We start from the raw sequence: 17,547 nt of genomic DNA, 5'->3' as shown, positions 1-17,547 counted from the left end.
GTAGTACAAAGGAAAAAATCCTTCCTGTTACAAGCAACAGGTATGCGTGCGCTCACCTCTTGCTTCCAGGGCCCAGGCACACAGCCAGCTCAGGTGTAACAGAATTCATTAGCTCAGACACATCCCCATTCAAACAGGTCTCTCATTCTTCGAGGGACATTTCCAGCCTGGAAAAGTTTCAGCTACTTTTGTTCAACGCAGAACCCCGGCAAATCAGCCCACCAGACATGTCTCAGCACCGTATGCCCAGAAACATGAACCAAGGAGAGCACAGTACAGAGACCTGCAGGGCTCCAGGGAAGGTCAGCTCAGACCAAGCAGAACGTATTACCTGCCATTCATTGCTGCCACAGAGGCAGCTCCCGCAGATCCAGCAGCTCTACATCATGTTTACCCCGGACAAGGAGAGCTGGCAGCACCACACCATGGCTACCTTGCACTCTCCATGGAATCCTTCAGACATACTGAGCAGGCAGGAACAGAACAGCTCAGGCAAAACCACACACTTCTTCCCTGTCACTCTCCTCCCCTAACCAGTATGGATAAAAGGTGAATTCATCTTTCAAAAGCATTTAATCTTTGGCCTCTTCCCAGCTGCCAAACAGGCAGCCCATCAGGTGCTAATTAGCTGCATGTTTTGTGAAATACAAACTTCCCACTGGAAACTGAATTCAAACACCAAACTGATTTCATGCAGATCATCCAATAGCCGTTCAGTGGCCACAGTTTTAGTAAGCACTTGAAGGCTGAGTAAACCCAACAGCAATATCGCTTCCTGTGTACTGGTCCTCCTATTCATCCTCACGAGATTCAAGGCAGACGTTATCAATACTAAATCCTTCCTCCAGTCTGTAGTCAAACACTGACGTTTAAATGGCAATGGCAGTGCCACCTTCCTTAGGGCTACAGATGTTAGCTGTTAGCTGTCCTGGGAGTGGCACACATCTCAGCAGCAGCTCCCTGGCAGCCCATTTTTTATTTGTGTTAGCTCCAATAGTTCATGTCAGAAAGAGCAAGTTGTAATGTGGTGGTTCTGCTTACCTGAAACCATCTGTATGGTAGGCATAAGAACATAGTGTACATACGTATGTTATATATAGGGAGGGACGTTTGTGCTGTTTAATTCTAGTTGAAGTATTAGGCAAGTGAACTTATTCCAACAGTAAAAATATGCAGCTTTTATACAGCTCCTTCAAGTCAAAGGCTATAAGGTGATACATATACATGCATATGGAAACATACATGCATATTCCTGAATTCACCCTCTCAGGTCCTCCACCTGTTCTCATTTCTGAAAGCAGTAAATGTCTTTATACTCTGAGAGAATCAAACTTACTGAAGGTCACAAGGCAAGTAAGTAACATAACTAGGAACAGAATAAGGCCTTTGACTCCTAAATAAGGAGCCCTCTAGAAAGGCTTTCACTTTCAGTTAACCCTCTGGCTTACATGTTCTTTACATGGGTCTGCTACTATCCTTTAATGATAAATTAATGGAAATGAACACCAATATCCTGCATTTTCACCTTCATTTTCTCCCATTATTAAATAATGAACACATCACCAGGGCAAGCAATCTACTGCAGTTTTCTGCAGCCATAGTTTGTTTATTATGGGTTTTTTCTTATCATGGAGAATTTAGATTATTGGGGAGAGAGGGAGATTATTTAACCCATTCATCTATCAACCACCATGCACACACTATTACTATACAAACAAAGCAAGAAGCTTCTGCACATTTTCCTCCCATCTAGAGGAGGAGTTGACTACATTTATCTAAGAATCCTGAGTTATCATGACATATACTATCAGCTTTGCCTTGTAACATCAGAAGATTCAAAAGCAGCTCAGGACTGCATGATTTCTCTGAATGCAATTACGTCTTGACTTCAGGTTGACCCTGAAATTTTCAGACATTTGGAAAAACTAAAAGTAAATAGTTAGAAATTAGGCGGGTAATGACCACACAGTGAGAACCAGCCTAAGTCTCAATTCTAGCCTTTTTCTCTGTTATTTATGTGGAGGAGTGGAGACCTTCACTGTAAATGTCAACAACACTTAACATTGTTGTTTCTAATGCATAAGCTTCTCACTTGTATCATTAAAAAAAGATGGGAGACCTTTCCACTCCATAGGGCTTACTGCAGGCATCTCACAGGGTCTACCTTCTGCTTGCCTTGAAAGTAGGCAAATTGGGCTCTTCATGCACCCTCAAGTGGCCAAGAGAAGGGGCTGTAATTTTTCAAGTTGTTCATACCAGCCATCTTCCTCAAAAATCAACAAGTCTACATGCCCTTATTGCCAGCAGTAAGTATTTGAATACCATGCATTAAGGTCAGGGAACAGTGTACTACTGCAGTTCTTCGTGTTTGCCCTGTGAGCCATGGTCAGTGCCCATCTCCACAGCTGGTCAGCCAGCTGCCACACCTCTAGCCAGCACTTCTGCAGGGCACTGGGCATCAGCTTCAGCTTTTGGGAATACACTGACTACAGTGAGGTTGATAGACATCCCTGAAGCATGCCAGTCTCCTCTGCATATAGGTCCCTGTCCCATGATAACAGAATGCCACGTGCGTTTCAGCTTTGTGAGGAGAGTAAGCTAAACACTATCAATGCTATGGACTAAACAAATCGCAATATTTACAAACAAGCTGTAAGCACAAAGCCAGTGCATACTTTTTTTTTTTTTTTAACACGACCTGAAAGTTCAGCTCTGTATAAAGCTCCTTCTTCAGCATTTTTTTCCTTAAGATCTCGCTCCATACGGGAGCTGAGGAGTGATCTTTTACAGAAGGATTTGCCACCCTGGTGCCCAGCACGAAGCCATGGACCCAAGTCCCACCACATATTCTGTCCCCCAGCCGTCTCCCAGAAACACCATGTCCAGCTGTAAACACACAACATCATTTGTATCTTAGTGAAGCTGGGAATCCAGTGAGTATAACAGATATCAAAACGAGTCTGAAATTCCCTGCACCAATTCTTTTTATTATTGATCACCTAACTTTATGAGGTCTATGCAGGAGAAAGCAGCTACAAAGACTTCCTGAACTTAGAAGCAAATTGCAAACACGTGAACTGGCTCTCAAAGACAGTTAACTAAAAACTGCAGGAATCTGTCCCCAGATCACATCTTGTGCGTAAATACAAGAGAATGGTTTCTTGAGGTCATTAGCTGTACCAGATTTAGGTGGTTTACTTGAGATACACCTCACTAACAGCTGGACTTAAAACTGCCACTACTTCCAATATCCCAATACTTCCATTGATGATTTTTAATGGTATTAACACAAGAGGCATATAGTGTTGCATAGATACAAAACACAAAACAAAAGAAAAAAAAGAAAGACTGAAGATGCATGGTACCTCCCTAACAATTTTAGGAAAACCTGGCATGCGTTAAATGTAAGTTCCAGAAAGCCCTTAAGGCCTTTTCTTATAACAAGATACAAATAAAATACATAACATTTGGACTCTTCATTTACATCGTAGTGTTGGAGCCTTCAGGGATTTTTTTTTCAAGCTTTTCTTCACAACCAATAGTTTGTTTTTTCAGAATACAAGCTTAGTTCCCAACATAATCCCAGGGCTTGCAAAGTTGGAACATTAATTTAAAAAACAATTATGCCAAAAAATGGGCAACATTTTGCAATAACCATGCATTAACCATTTTGATCCAAACTCAAGTTTGACTCACAGGAAACAATAAAGCCTGTAGAAACAGGCTAATTCACGCCAAATGAAAACGATCCTTGAAAGATTCACAATATGCTGTTTAAAGACAAGTGGGAAAATAAATACAGTTGTTATAGAGGGCTGTCCTTCCCTTTGTTGCTGCATTTTTTATGCCCTTTCACAGGTGGCCAGGCAATGTCTTCGAGGCCAAAAAACTCAATAACTACTACAGTGATTTCTAATTCTCCTGACCCTTGCAGAAGCATTAAGATGTGGCACTTCAAAACACAACAGCCAGAGAAGACCTGCTCTTCCCTCTAGGAGGCAGAAGATAGAAATAATACCCATGTCTCAATTGCACTTCAACACTTCTTGGAAGACCTCCAATATGGAGTCACCCAATTAACTGCAAACGTGGGATTCGAGATCTCCCTGGGGCACCTTTCCCTTCTCAGTTGGTTGGGAGAAAGACTATTCTTTAAGCACATTCAACAGCAAAGCATCAATTTTCATTGAAATAAGGGACTGCACTGGAGGGTTGTACTTCCATCAAGAGAGCTCAAGAGTGAGAGTTGATTTAACTTCAAAATTCACAATATAACCTCCCTTTAGAGGTTATTCAGTAATGAAAAGCTGATCCTCTACCTTTTCTGAAACTTTTAACTTTTTTCCCTTCAAACTTCTTATTTAATTTCTTGAGGCTATAAAATCAGCTAGATTCCCTGGGGAAACAGCAATATTTTTACAGCTATATTCCCATGTGATAATGGCAAATGTTACCAATTTTGGTCAAATATAAAATTCTACTGGAAACTAGTTCAGAAATCTGCCTCAAACTCAAGAAGAAACAACAATCTTGTGTTAATACCTACTCTGAACAGAACTAACGGCTATACATGCTTGTGCTTCTTGCTTATTTGTTAAAGGAAGAACACACGAAGAACAAAAAAAAAATGCTCACAGTAGGAAAATCACCTGTACAACAGAGTACAGCTAATGAAATAAGGACAAGGTTGGAGAATTAAAGCAGAAAAGAGACACCTCATTATCAAGCAGACCCAGTCAAATGTCGGGAAGGTGTCTGCATGTGGTATTCCAGCCTCTATAAAGAGCTGGAAGAGTAGGTTGGAAAACTTACTTTTCTGATAGTTTTTCTTTGGGTCAGCTGTAAATTTCAATTGTGATGTCCAAGTGAATATGTTTTCTCAGAGATAAAGTATTGTTCATGCCAAGAAAGTTGATGTGGAAGAAAAAGCTATGCAAGAAAAGAACACACATGAAAAGAGAAGAGATTTTCTCCTGATAACATTTTGATATGCCAACTTTTGCACGCCTGAAAACTCAACACTATCACCGAAGATTAATGACCTCTCCCCCATGAGACTAATGAAATCACTGCTAAGCAGCACGGAACTATGGTTCTTCCCAGAAGCACTAACACAAAAGAAAACATCCAAATAAAACTGAGTACAAGAACAATTAACCATTGCACAATACATCTATTAGCATTGGTGCTCTGGGCAAAGACTTGATTTCTCTGTCACTGAATGTGTCACCAATTCCAGATGCCCCTCTTGTATCAGATGAAAATACGAAGTTTCCTGGCCAGTAGTACATATTAGATTTGATAAAACTGTAGCACTTCAAACATGTTCTTAATATTCTCTTATCACCGTGGGGGAGAAATTGCTTCCTAGATTCCTGGTGGGAGGCAAATTCTGAGATCATGACAAGACAGTCACTCCCTAAGAAATAAATATCACCTTCAAAGACAAACTGATTCAGGGCCAACAAAGCAGCCTCTCTGCTTAAAACAATCTAGCAGGAACAAAGGTAGAAGTGAAGACCTATAATTACTGCTAAGCAATGACACAATTACTGACTAAATGCATGGAAGACATATTACATGGATCACGTCTGTTTAGTTTTTTAGTGTATGCTGTGCCATATGTTTTCACTTAAGTTAAAAAAAAAAAAACTGCAGCAACTCTCCCATCGTCATTACACAGAGAGGATGCCAGATACTAGCTACTCTTTCTTATGAAAGCCTTTTATATTCTTTAAGCCACATGTACTGAGAAATTCTATTAATAGTCAGGTATTTCTCCAGTCTTGTTTGTTGCCCTTCTCCAAATAACTCTTTCCTTTTGCTTTAGCTACAGAGGTAAATTTGGGGAGGAGGCCCTCTGGGATTAATAATCTCACTAACACTATAAACAGTTTTTCCATTGCTTTTTCATTGACAAATTTAACCCTGAAAGCAGTGCACATGCTAGAGGATCTCTGCAACAATATGGACAGCACGTGCATATTCATACCTCCATAAGTTACACTGATAGAAGCACTGCTAGAAAAAGGTGCAAATACAAAAGAAGAAATTTCAATTTCAATTAAAAAAACCTATGTAACTCGTTTAAGAGCCTGAGATTGCTGCAGTCTCCTTGCTCTTCACCAAAAAAGTTGCAAGAGCAGGCTTGGTGGGTGCTGGAAAAGAAGAATTCCTACAAGCAAATTAGACCCTCGCAAATGGTGAAATGTGGGAGGCACTCCAACATCCCAGTTAATGCCGAAACAATAGCCTGGGACCCAGGAGGATGCTCGGCAGCCTGAGCTGCCCCCACAGGACATCTTGACATTTGTAGCTTCTAGAGTTCCAACTTCTTGTTACAGTTTTATCTTCTCGACAGCTCTTAAAGTTGACTAATTTCATCGTGGTCCTGAATGACATCCCTTGCTTTGGCTATATACACACTAATAAACAAATCAGCAGCAGGGCATGGGCCCACACTGTCCTACATGAGTCCATACTATTAAAGTGTTAGCACAGTCCCCAATGGTTTTCACCAGGGCCAACAAATATCCTCCTCTATAATTCTCATGCATTCATAGGGTCACAAGCTAATACAGGCCAGTGACCTTTCTTGATAGGAAGCCTGGATATAGCCACTCTCTTTGGGAGGTGGGGTGGGTGGGCAGAGAATTAACCTGTTTGAACAATGAGCTCAACTGCCTTCAGGACCAGAGGACAACCATTTTATTTATTAATAGAGATAGAATCATCATTTCCAAGTGCTCGCAGTGGCACATCCCGTTTCTAGATTCTGTCAAGTCACATAATAGGAGACAACAAGCTCAATATGGCACTAACAGTCTCAATTTTTAAAGTCCAGTCAACTATGACACTGGCCTGTTTGACAACATCGTCATTCTTCATCACTTAGTAAATCTTGATTCAGATTCTGAAAGATAACCTCATAGCCAGCTGCAGAAGTCACTGGGTGAAACCTAGAGCCATTGTTACACAGAAGGCCAAACTAGATATTTGTAGTGACCCTTTGCAGTGTCAAAACCTAATACACTCATGCCTCTTCAGAAATATGACATATCTATTAGTTTCTCTATTCTCTGCACACAGAGAAAGCAAGAGTTCCCACAAAGGGCTACAGACATCTGTGATGAACGCAATGACACCTTCAATCTGCTGTATCAGCTCCAACACTCCTGACAGTTCTCAACTCCACTTTTGTCCCAGGTCACTGGGGATTGGGATCAAGTAATTAGGATCAATCCTTGGTCCAGATCTTTGGTGAACAGAGGCAGAGTCAACAAGTACAACATGTACTAAAACTCTCTGCCCATTTAAGACAGTTTAAGAAAAAGGTACAACCGCTCCTCATAAACTCCTCTTCATCTATTTCTAATACCTTGTAGAGGACACTCAGAGACCACTGTTCAAAGAGTCTGCACAACACTTCCTACCATGTGCCTCATCTCAGAAAGTCCTGTTCATAAAGCAGTAGGGTCATCACCTGCTTATTCCTGTGCTTCTTTCATTTAGTAGACAATTAATCACTAAGGTGGTTAACTAATGATAGCAGCAGTTTCCAATCTGACATGAGATGTGCATTATTGCTACTGCAATAGTCCATTTCAGAACCAGCATCATTTGGGGGAAAGTCTAAAAACTTTCATATTTGGAACTATATTCACCTTGAGGGCTTCTAAACACAAATGCTCTTGGAGACAGTGGAGCACTCTGGTCATAAAACCCCCTTGCATGGGCTAATGGTCAAATCAGAAAATGACCAATGGAGAAAAGGAGCAAGTATTCTTTCACGAAGAAACACTGTTAAGCTTTCTACATTATACTGAGTACTTTTTAGCATCTGGAGATGGAAGAACTGTCTTTACAATCAGATTCTTTTTGAAGAAAATGAAGATTCCTGATGAACTGTGTCAAAATGATCAGCATACAGCCTTCTCCTTGATACGATCGCCTTTAAAGAGCGGTAGTCCTGCCCTGAAAATTTCTGAGCCATTTCTACTCTTTTACATGTAAGTTGTACAGATGCGTTACTCCAAATTAGTGCAGCTCAGCAGACAATGCTCCTCAAAAGCTGTTTTCCCCTAAAGATTGCAAGACTTGTTCTTGCAATCTTGGAATTGTTCTCTCTTGGACCAGTAAACACCAAGTGATGGATGAAAAAGGACTTCTTCCAGTTGTTTTCAGAGACAAAGCAAAGAAAAACTTAGCTAAAAGTCTGAAGAATAGAGAGAAACTTTAACAAGAGAAAGCAGAAATGGTGGATTAGCCTCCAAGCTGCTAAGAATCTCTTGATTTTGTAACTTCAGTACTTTCAAGCTACCACAGATTAGTTTCTAGAATTTTCTTGGAACATGCAGCATTACTGAAAGTGAGCTCATCTTGTAGTTATATTTCATACCAAAAAAAAGCCATTTTGCACTTGGACTAGGCCACAGCGACTTGAAAACGCCGGGTGATATTCACCAAAGTTCTCAGCAAAATCTTCCCATTACTGACCCAGCTACAGTCAGTATCTATAAACACCGACCGCCTTTCCCAGTGTGATGCACATCGGAAATCCCAGCTGATGGTGTCACAGGGCTTCCTAACACACAGAGCAAAACTCCTGCCCCATCTGTTTCAACACAGGCACATCCCTCTACACTTTCTCAGCCACCCTGACTACTCTTCTTCCCATGCACATCCCAGCTCTGATAGTCTTCATCTCGCACCAGCACGTGACTGAGCTCCACGCTGCCTGCCTGGTTCAGTTGTTTGGATATCATTAGATTGCCCCGACTGAAAGCCTTAATGAGGTGTTGATCCCATCATCCAGTCACTCAGTTGAGCCACAATGCATCCCGTGGGACAGCCAGAAAAGACTGATGCAAGAATTCCAAGTGATGTGTAACATGAAAGGGTGCCATTCGCATCGCTAGGACTCACAGCCTGTCAGCACAGCCATTAGAAATCCTGGACTACAGAGATTTATAATTCAACCCTCCCACACACAGAACTTGCTCCAGACTGAAACTTGGCACAAAATTCAGTCCCAGGAGGGCATTAAAAAAATAACCCATTCAACGGTTTCCATCCCATGGCTTCAGCTTACAGTCTTTTAAATAATGGCAATTTCTCATTTCTCTTTTTAACTGAGGAAATCCAATATAAAACACCAGATTTACATAACATTGCAATGGTGATACAAGCTGGCAACAAACCCAGGGAGAAGGCTGCCAGAGCCGTTCCGTCATCCCCTTTTGGTGAATTTCTCCATTTGGATTCAGTTTAACGGAATGATTTTTATTAGGTCTAGCTGACATCATGTGTAATCTGCAAATCCCACCTCCACATTGGTCAGGCAGCTTGCCCTAGCTTTGTATACCTTGCGTGCCTGTTAGAAGTGGACAAGCCCTCCTGTGGTCAATGCAGCCTTCCACTTGTGCTGCCACTGTTATTTCTTTGCTGCAAACTCTGCTGGCTGATTTAGAGGACAGTAATTAGTTTCCTATTGAGCTCCAAAAGACCGACTGGACAAGGAATGGACATATACAAAACAAAGAAGGGAACTGATGCAAGCCAGAAGAAATTTGTCAGTAGAGCCTTTGATTTGATCAGAGACTGTTCTGACAACTACCACATCTGCTTCCAGGGAGAGAGACAGACCCAAGCCTATTGTGGCTGCAGTCCTTTCTCCACCAGGTATTTCAATTCCTACGAGGGCCATCTGTAATCTTGAGTTTGTCAGTGGAAAAAAAAATCTTGGAAATTGATGCAATGCCACAAACACTTCTTAATAAATACATCAGACTTCAGGAAGTCTGCAGCAAATCACCGTGGTGAGCATAAGCCTTCTGCTCCACCACCACACCCAGAAAGGCCTTTGGTGGCACATGCGGGATAGCAAGGAGCTTGTGTCACCTGCAAAATATATCATCTGCTGGGTGGGCTACTGGCTCCCATCTCATCACCACCACCACCACTCCCGCTCTCCCACAGCATACCTGAGACACAGTCCCTGCTGCCACACTCCAGCTCAAAGACAGGGCATATTACAAATCATCACCAAAGCCTCTGAACAGATTTTTCCTATTTGTTATACAAGTCGACAAGTAGCACAACTATAAAATAATTATATGACCAAATGCTATGAGAAGAAAATGGAGATTTGTATCAGTGGTCAACCCCAAGGCTCCAAAACTCAGAAAGAGGAGTCTTTCCTGTTCTTTAGAGAATTACTGACATAAAGGTACTTTAAATCAGTTTGGACTCTCTGTTGCTGTCAGCAAAGATGCTACAAGATGCTATGGCAGTCAATGTCAAAATGCTTCTTCCAGAATGTGGTGGTAGGTCTAAATTGCCATTGTTGCACTGACTCTCCCCACGTACTAAACCATCCTCCCTAAGACTCGCCTCTGAGGTCCATGTTCCAGCTGTGAAAACCCTTCTGGGTTTCTGAGAGCTACATATACAATATTTCTCTTGAACAGGGGAAAAAAGCTGAGCCCAAGGGACCACCTGAGCTTTCAAAATGGAAAAACAAGATGGGGCAAGCACCTGCAGAACCACCTTCTTTTCCAACAGCTGCACAGTTTGCTCATACCTTGTCCTTTAATTCCAAATGGGGGTACAAAGTCCCTGATACGTGCCCATTTCCTGAAGGAATCATCCAGGAACATTGGAGCCGGCTTCGAGAACCTGAGAAAACCAAAATGAGAGAGAAATTAACTCCTGAACTAGGAAGGATAAATTTCTGCAGGGAGGTTGAGAGAATCCATACCTAAGTGCTGATTCTGCATTCTCACTGGCAATATAGTAACATGGAAGATTTTACTTTTATCCAATGGCGCCTGCAGTGGAACAAATCTGCCAGAATTTGTGCCATCAGGACACCCAAATCACTCAAGTCGTGAGCCTGGCAATCACTTCCACTCAACAATTTAGAACTTCTCCGCTATTGTTTGGCTATTAATTCGGCTACAGTAAGTTGTAACTTGCAACCAGAGTTTAGGCAGTTTTACTTCCAGATTTGTAAGCACAAGCCAATTTATGTGCTGTCTATGCGAGCATGTGAGGAAGGGGTGCGGAGTCGCCTTTATGCTGTTCATTACATATATGCGTGTTGCTCTGTGCAGGTGTGAATGCACTGGGCAAATGCGTGTGGAGAGCAAGGCTGGGGTTATCTGCTCTCGTGGCTGCTTCTGCCTCAGTCATATGCACACACACAGCAGCTATCATAACACAGGCAAGAAAGGAAATGGTTCAGGAGATCATGAAGCAGCACGTAGTTTACAGAGAATGGAAATTCAGTACAGATGTAGGTGTTTTCTTCCGTGTTCATTAACATATAAATGATTCAAGAGAGGTCCTTGCCAAACCAAACAGTTGTGATCTATCCAAAATCACTTACAAAAGAGAGAACTAGTCCTTCTTAACTGTGTCATTATGGGAACACATTATCCTAATTACACCCTCAACAGACAAACACAGCAGCTACTAAAAATTTGTCTCTTCTAGAAACAATTAGTACAGTGGCCAGATAGACAATTAACAAAAGAAACTACAGAAACATTAACTTCCATATGGGACCATTTCTGAGTGTATCAAGATCACTGCTAGAAAATATGCTAATACTATTAGAAATCTGTTTGTTCAATCATATCAAAACAGTAGCAGGGATGTTCAGGATCAAAATCAATCACGCTATGCTACAGAAATGAAGAAAGGAATGTACTGCATGTTCAGAGTCAGAGAGTACATCTCCAATACAGCCTTACTGCAAGTGCAATGTACATGTATCTGAAATAGATACGGCCTGGCTAACCTAGGTACTGGTAGTGGGATAGATGTAACACACCGGTTTAACCCTCTCTTCAGGCTGTTTCTGTGCTCAGCATGCAACTCCATGCTACTGCAATCAGATAACTTTTGGACCTGAAGTACCTGATTTAAGATAAACTCATCTACACTACACCACAGCCAGGTACAGAGCAACAATTTCAGATAGCAGCACAGTGAGGAAAGGATGGAATGAATTCTGAATTATAAACTGCTCAAAGTACAGTCCTATCACAGATGCCCAGCAAATCAGAGGTTGCAGAAATCTCTCAGAAGGGGAAGAGAGACCAAGAGTATTTAACAAAACACAACGACGCAAACTCACCCATGCATACCGCTTCACATCCAATCATGCAATCTTTAATAAGATCATCTATAACCATAAAAGCAGGATGCACAGATTACATGGCTGATCTAGAAGGAAAGGAATGTTTTTTCCAGAGCTGAGGATATGAAAGGACCTATATAACTTTATCTGCAAAAAGGTGGGGAAGATGTGTTAGATATATTAGAGCTTCTAAAGATCTTAAGTAAAAAAGGAAAAACCACAGACCTATTTAAAAAAAAAAAGACAAAGAACAGGATACAGCAATACTCTGAAAATATCCTAAAAACTTCAATAACCTGACAAATTAGTTCAATGTTTTTTCAAGCACCTTGGTGCACTGAAATGTAAGTATTATGTTACACTGGTGGGTCTCCAAGGAGTTATCTCCACCTCCTTCCAACATCAATAGGAGGAATCTTTGCAGGATTCTCAAACAGTGCAAGAGGTTTTATAACCTGAATGGCTACAGCACCGATGCTCACAGCTCTTCCTTTACAGCTACCACCTGAACTAATAGCAGAAGCCAGGTCCCACAGAATGGTCCCCATTCTCCCCAAGCAGCAGCCACAGTGAAGGACGATTGCATTGCCTGGGGGTCACCAGCACCTTTGGGCTGGTTTGCTAGGTCACTGAGCTACTCTGCTTGCTGCTGTGCATGCAATCTTCAGGAAAAACTTGGATGCTTCAGAAAACGCCTATATGAGCAGGTTTTATTCTCCTCTCAAGAATCAAGAGGATTCCCTACAATAATGCTACAAAGTAGTACAGTTTAAATAAAAAACTTAGCCAGTTCAGTTCACCTATTCAAGAGCACTGCATGAGAAAGAAGGTACAGGCTGTAAGGTCAGGCCTAACTCAGAAGTTGGTATTATTTACAGATGCAATTAACTGGCCTATTTGCAAGTCATACACCAGGAAAAGACAGTTTACAGTAGTCTGACATGGAGTATGGAGTGTATCTCCCTAATGCAGATTCCCCCTTACAAGGTGCCTGGTAAAACCAGGAGGAAGGTCAGATCCTCCTGGGACTCCCTGGGCCCTGAGGGGAGTCCCCAAAATCAGCTGAAGCACTAGCAGGACTGATCTGATGCTCTATGGTGTCCCTTCTGCATTTGACGACCAGGGGACCAAAGTGATGCCCAAAGAGAAGGATAAAGTGACCACTGGCCTTTTTATTGTATTTACTACAAGTAAACGCAGGGATTTTTCTAGCAAAGAACACAATAGCCTTAGACCACCTACTATTATTTGGTAATATTTAACACTACTGAACACAGAGCTAGGGAAACTGACTTTTAATTCATACTTTTGCTTCATTTAAGAGGGGGGAGGAACAGTTTTGGGTGAAATATTATATCCATATGGGGAAAAAAGGAGCAAATTAGAGGATATTTAGCTCCCATAAATCTTGAAGGTAATTCCATTTTGGAAATATTAAGAAATCATGAATGCTGTAAGCTCATGATCTATGAAAAGCGCTTTGCCACCTCAATAAATCAGAGCAGGCCAGAACCGATGTCCAGCAGTGACAGGGAAACGCTGTCTGCCAGACCTCTCCAGGAGCATGGCTGCTCTGTCTCGGCTCTGAAGCGCATCTGGCATATTCTAGGACCCTTCAGGAAATATCAGGATATGCCTCAAACAGGCCATGGGAATGCTCTCTGCAGAGCACCTAAAATACATTCCAAGGAATGCGTGGGAGTTTGTCAGACAGAAAAAGCAAATGTTTCTGAATTATCTTAAATTTTGTATCTACTGAGCAGCTTGCATATGGGATGCTGCATTTCACCCGAGTCATCTGTCACAGCTAAAGACAGGTTAGCTTCACTGACAACCACAGCTCCAGAACTGAAATAGGCTTGTGCTCTATGGGCAAACAGCACTTAAAGGGGGAGTTTCGATTTTTCAGATTTAAATTTTAAGCACTTCCTCTCCACCCCACCCCAAATTCCAGAACAGACATAATGCAGCCTCATAGCACATGACAGCCATGAAAAGATGAGAAATTTGGGTGCTTGTGGCACACACTTATGACCTGCAAGATTTTGGAGAGAAATGCCAAGCATCTAAAATCTCTAGTTGGAATAGCATACCCCAATAAAACAGCAAATGACATCTAAATAGACTAAATGCTGGATATAATTATGAAGTACAGTCCAAATCTCTCCCAGCTCTCAAGTTTGCATTCCTTATACAAAGACATTAGTAAAATCTCTAACAGAATTTGTCACCGCACACAGCGAAAGGAAGCGTACTGCCAGAAAACTATTCTTAAACAGGAATCTATATACACAAGAAAGTGTGATTGATAGATATAGAGAGAGAGAGATATATATATATTTGTGCTTAGGGGATTCCGGCTTACGTGACAAAAAATTACATTTCCAGTTATTTTCTCCCTGACAAGTAAGAAGAGTTGTGACCCCAAAACATTTCTACCTAGAAGGCTGAATCAGCCTGCCAGAAGCTCCCCAGCCAAGTTTTCCAACCATTTCCATTCTGTCCTTGATACACAGATCCATTCACAGCTACTCCTCTTTCACGTGTGCAGAGGTATTCAACATCAGCAGCACTAACTTCCCAAAGTATCTCGCAAATCCTAGACTAGCACCGCCGCTATTCAAGGTAGCTATTGAACAATTTCAGACACTTAATATTGACTAGAATCTGCTCCCTACTCCTACCTGCTGCTTTCAAGGCAATTAATGCATAAATGTGTAGAAGAGAATAAGCTAGACCAGAGAGAAAGTAAAATAAACAAACTGATTGATAGTCTTTGGCTTTAACAATGAGGGAGGAAGACAAAGCCAAGTCCCTGAAAGAGTAGAGGAGAAGATGGCACCATGTTTCTAGAAATCATGACACTAAGGAAAGGCAGATTGGCAGCCACTAAGCTCCACTGTGGGCTTATTTCTCAGATATTTCCTTCCTTCTGCCCCCCCCCCCCCCCCCCCCCCCCCCCCCCCCCCCCCCCCCCCCCCCCTTTAAGCCGCCCTGCCCTTTTGTTTCTCCTTTAGTTAGGAAGAATCAGCAGTGAAGGAAAACTGGAAGCTGAAGGAAAAAACCAAATGGTGCTAGAACCTCACGTTGTACATAACCTGCACATTGCATTTGTAAAAGGGCATGAACAACCTTTTTTTTTTTTTTTTTTTTAAAAACACACAAAAGAATGACTTATTTGTTCTGGCATGACTTCTATCTTTTGTTTCCTTATGCTCAAAAGCATCCACGGTTAGACAGAAGGCACAAAATCTATCAATTTTATTAATAAAATGGCCAAAATATAAACCATAGCACTCCGGCACTGAATAATTAGCTCTGATAGAGGCATTTATAAAAGTAAGGAGAGAAAATCTAAACTAAGTTTTTCCTTCTTCCCTAATGAGCCCTAGATATATGTTCTCTCCCTTGCCTCCCTTCTCTGGGGAGCAGCGTGGTGTGATAGCGTAGGGAATGAGGAGGTTTGTGATGTCCTGATTTCACATTTCTTATTGACATTAATCCTGTCAAAAATCCAAGCAGCTGAAAAATTTAAGAAACTGCACTAATAAGGATTAACCCCATCCCACAACCAACATACTTCTTTTCCTAAATCAGCAAACAAACGAGCCAAAAAAACAGATGGCTGCAAGAAGAAAATCTTTAACAGTAGAGATCAGGCCAAAAATTAAGTTGATCTTAGCAAACTGCAGAAATTGTCTAAAATAAAATCAGACAATATGGTAAAGACAACTTAGCACTGAAGAATGGTTGGTCAGTGCACCCTACCACTGCCATTTGAGACCCCTAGTTCTTTTGGAAGAGACAGTGAGCCACTGATCCCTACCCATCTTCTCCCATGCTATTCATGCCTGCAGACCCTGAGTGTACCTACAGTTGTCCCTTTCAGGCTGAAAAGTCCCCAACTACTTGGCCATTCTCTACACAGATGCCACTGAATTATGCAGCGGTACAACACTGCTTTGCTTTGTTCTCTGCCCTTTCCTATAACTCTACCATTTGGGTTTTGTCCATTACTGAGCTGGTGTAATAACTTGTTCCTTCGCAGGTCGGCAAGAAGGACCACGAGGTGTAAACCATGGTCCTTCCTTCTGACAGGAAGGGGCAGTAAATGCCACAGCCACTCCAAAAAATGCCTTTGAACAGGCTTTATTCCATAAGCAAAGAAAAGGAAGGAGCAGATAAAGTCCACTGAACAAAAAACCCTCTACCCACCCACAGACCATGTAGCAGTTATCCCAGCCTCCTCCCCTGGGAATGATCACTCTCTACCTTTGAGGCACTCTGGAGCATCATCTGCCTTCTTGCCCTCTTTGCTCTCCATCACCTAGTAGGTTGTTTAAACTCATCGGTGCAGGCATTTTCCCATTGCCTGCTCACTGCTCTATTTAGAGCTGGACCAGCTGCTCCAACATATCTTAAAGGGCCTCCATACTCTGTGCTGTGGTTCATACACAGAACATTGTCATACTATTGCAGAAAAGATAAACATCCTATCATGACTGAAAAATGTAACTATCACAGCTGTAAAACCCTTTAAGTACTCCACTTTATTCAGGATCAGAAAGCATCAGCTCAAGGACCATGCCCAATTCTGGGCTTCATGCAAAAAACACGAACAAACTGGAAAAAAGCCGTAGGAGAGCTGTGAAAAAGATCTAAGGTCTAGAAAACATGATCTCTGAGGAAAGTTAGAAAGAAATGAATTTGTTTAGTCTAGAGAAGAGAAAATTGAAAGAGGACACGATAAGTCATTAAGTATTACAAGGCTGCTGCAAAAGAAAAAGATAGTACCTCCATATCCCTAGTAAATAGAAGTAGTAGCTGTGGGCCTAAAATGCAGCAAAGGAAACTTAAATTAAACATTAGAAAAAGGTTTCTTATGCTTGGGATTATTACACATTGAAATGTATTGCCTGGACATGGGTTACAGAACTTGCATCAACTACACTGGTGTCTGATTTTATTGTATTAAGAACAAGTTTACATCTATTAAGCATGAGTTACGCATGGCTGTGCCTACTTTTAAGAGAGAAAATTAAACAGATGATCTTTTGAAGCTCTGCACAGGTCTATTTCTTTTAAAATCATTTTCACACTGGGCTAACATTGCTAGGAGGTGACCAAGTACCCAAGCTACAGTCTGCTGTAGTTGGGAATCAAGAGCTACCCTTCAGACTCCTTGTGCTTCTTAAGTATTTACCTTCATATATGGTAATCAAATTTCAGTACAAACACAACTGCAGATAAGCAGCACATGGATTTTGCAAGCCTGTTGTCTGCCAAGACTGCTTTCTGTTTGTACCCTGTACCTTTGTGATAAACAGGAAGACACGTAAAGTTTAACCTTTCTGCAGTCATTAATATCTCGGGCTTACACACCACCAAGACACAAAATCAAA

At 41.6% G+C, this 17,547-nt stretch overlaps 1 protein-coding gene across 4 annotated transcripts in view; it reads right to left on the bottom strand.

Moving 5' to 3' along the window:
• The window catches only part of ST3GAL3 (ST3 beta-galactoside alpha-2,3-sialyltransferase 3), a 189,932-nt gene that overhangs the window by 68,305 nt on the left and 104,080 nt on the right, over positions 1-17,547 (bottom strand). For all 4 annotated transcript variants that reach the window (XM_050900775.1, XM_050900777.1, XM_050900776.1 and 1 more), the window contains one exon: positions 10,583-10,677. In XM_050900775.1, the coding sequence (XP_050756732.1) occupies positions 10,583-10,677 (95 nt within the window). The remainder of the gene's footprint in view (positions 1-10,582; positions 10,678-17,547) is intronic.

This window comes from Gymnogyps californianus, chromosome 8 (genome assembly GCF_018139145.2).
Source record: "Gymnogyps californianus isolate 813 chromosome 8, ASM1813914v2, whole genome shotgun sequence".
NCBI classification, from domain to species: Eukaryota; Metazoa; Chordata; class Aves; order Accipitriformes; family Cathartidae; genus Gymnogyps; species Gymnogyps californianus.
Note: the sequence above shows the minus strand (reverse complement) of the source record. Positions and strands in the feature narration are given on the sequence as shown.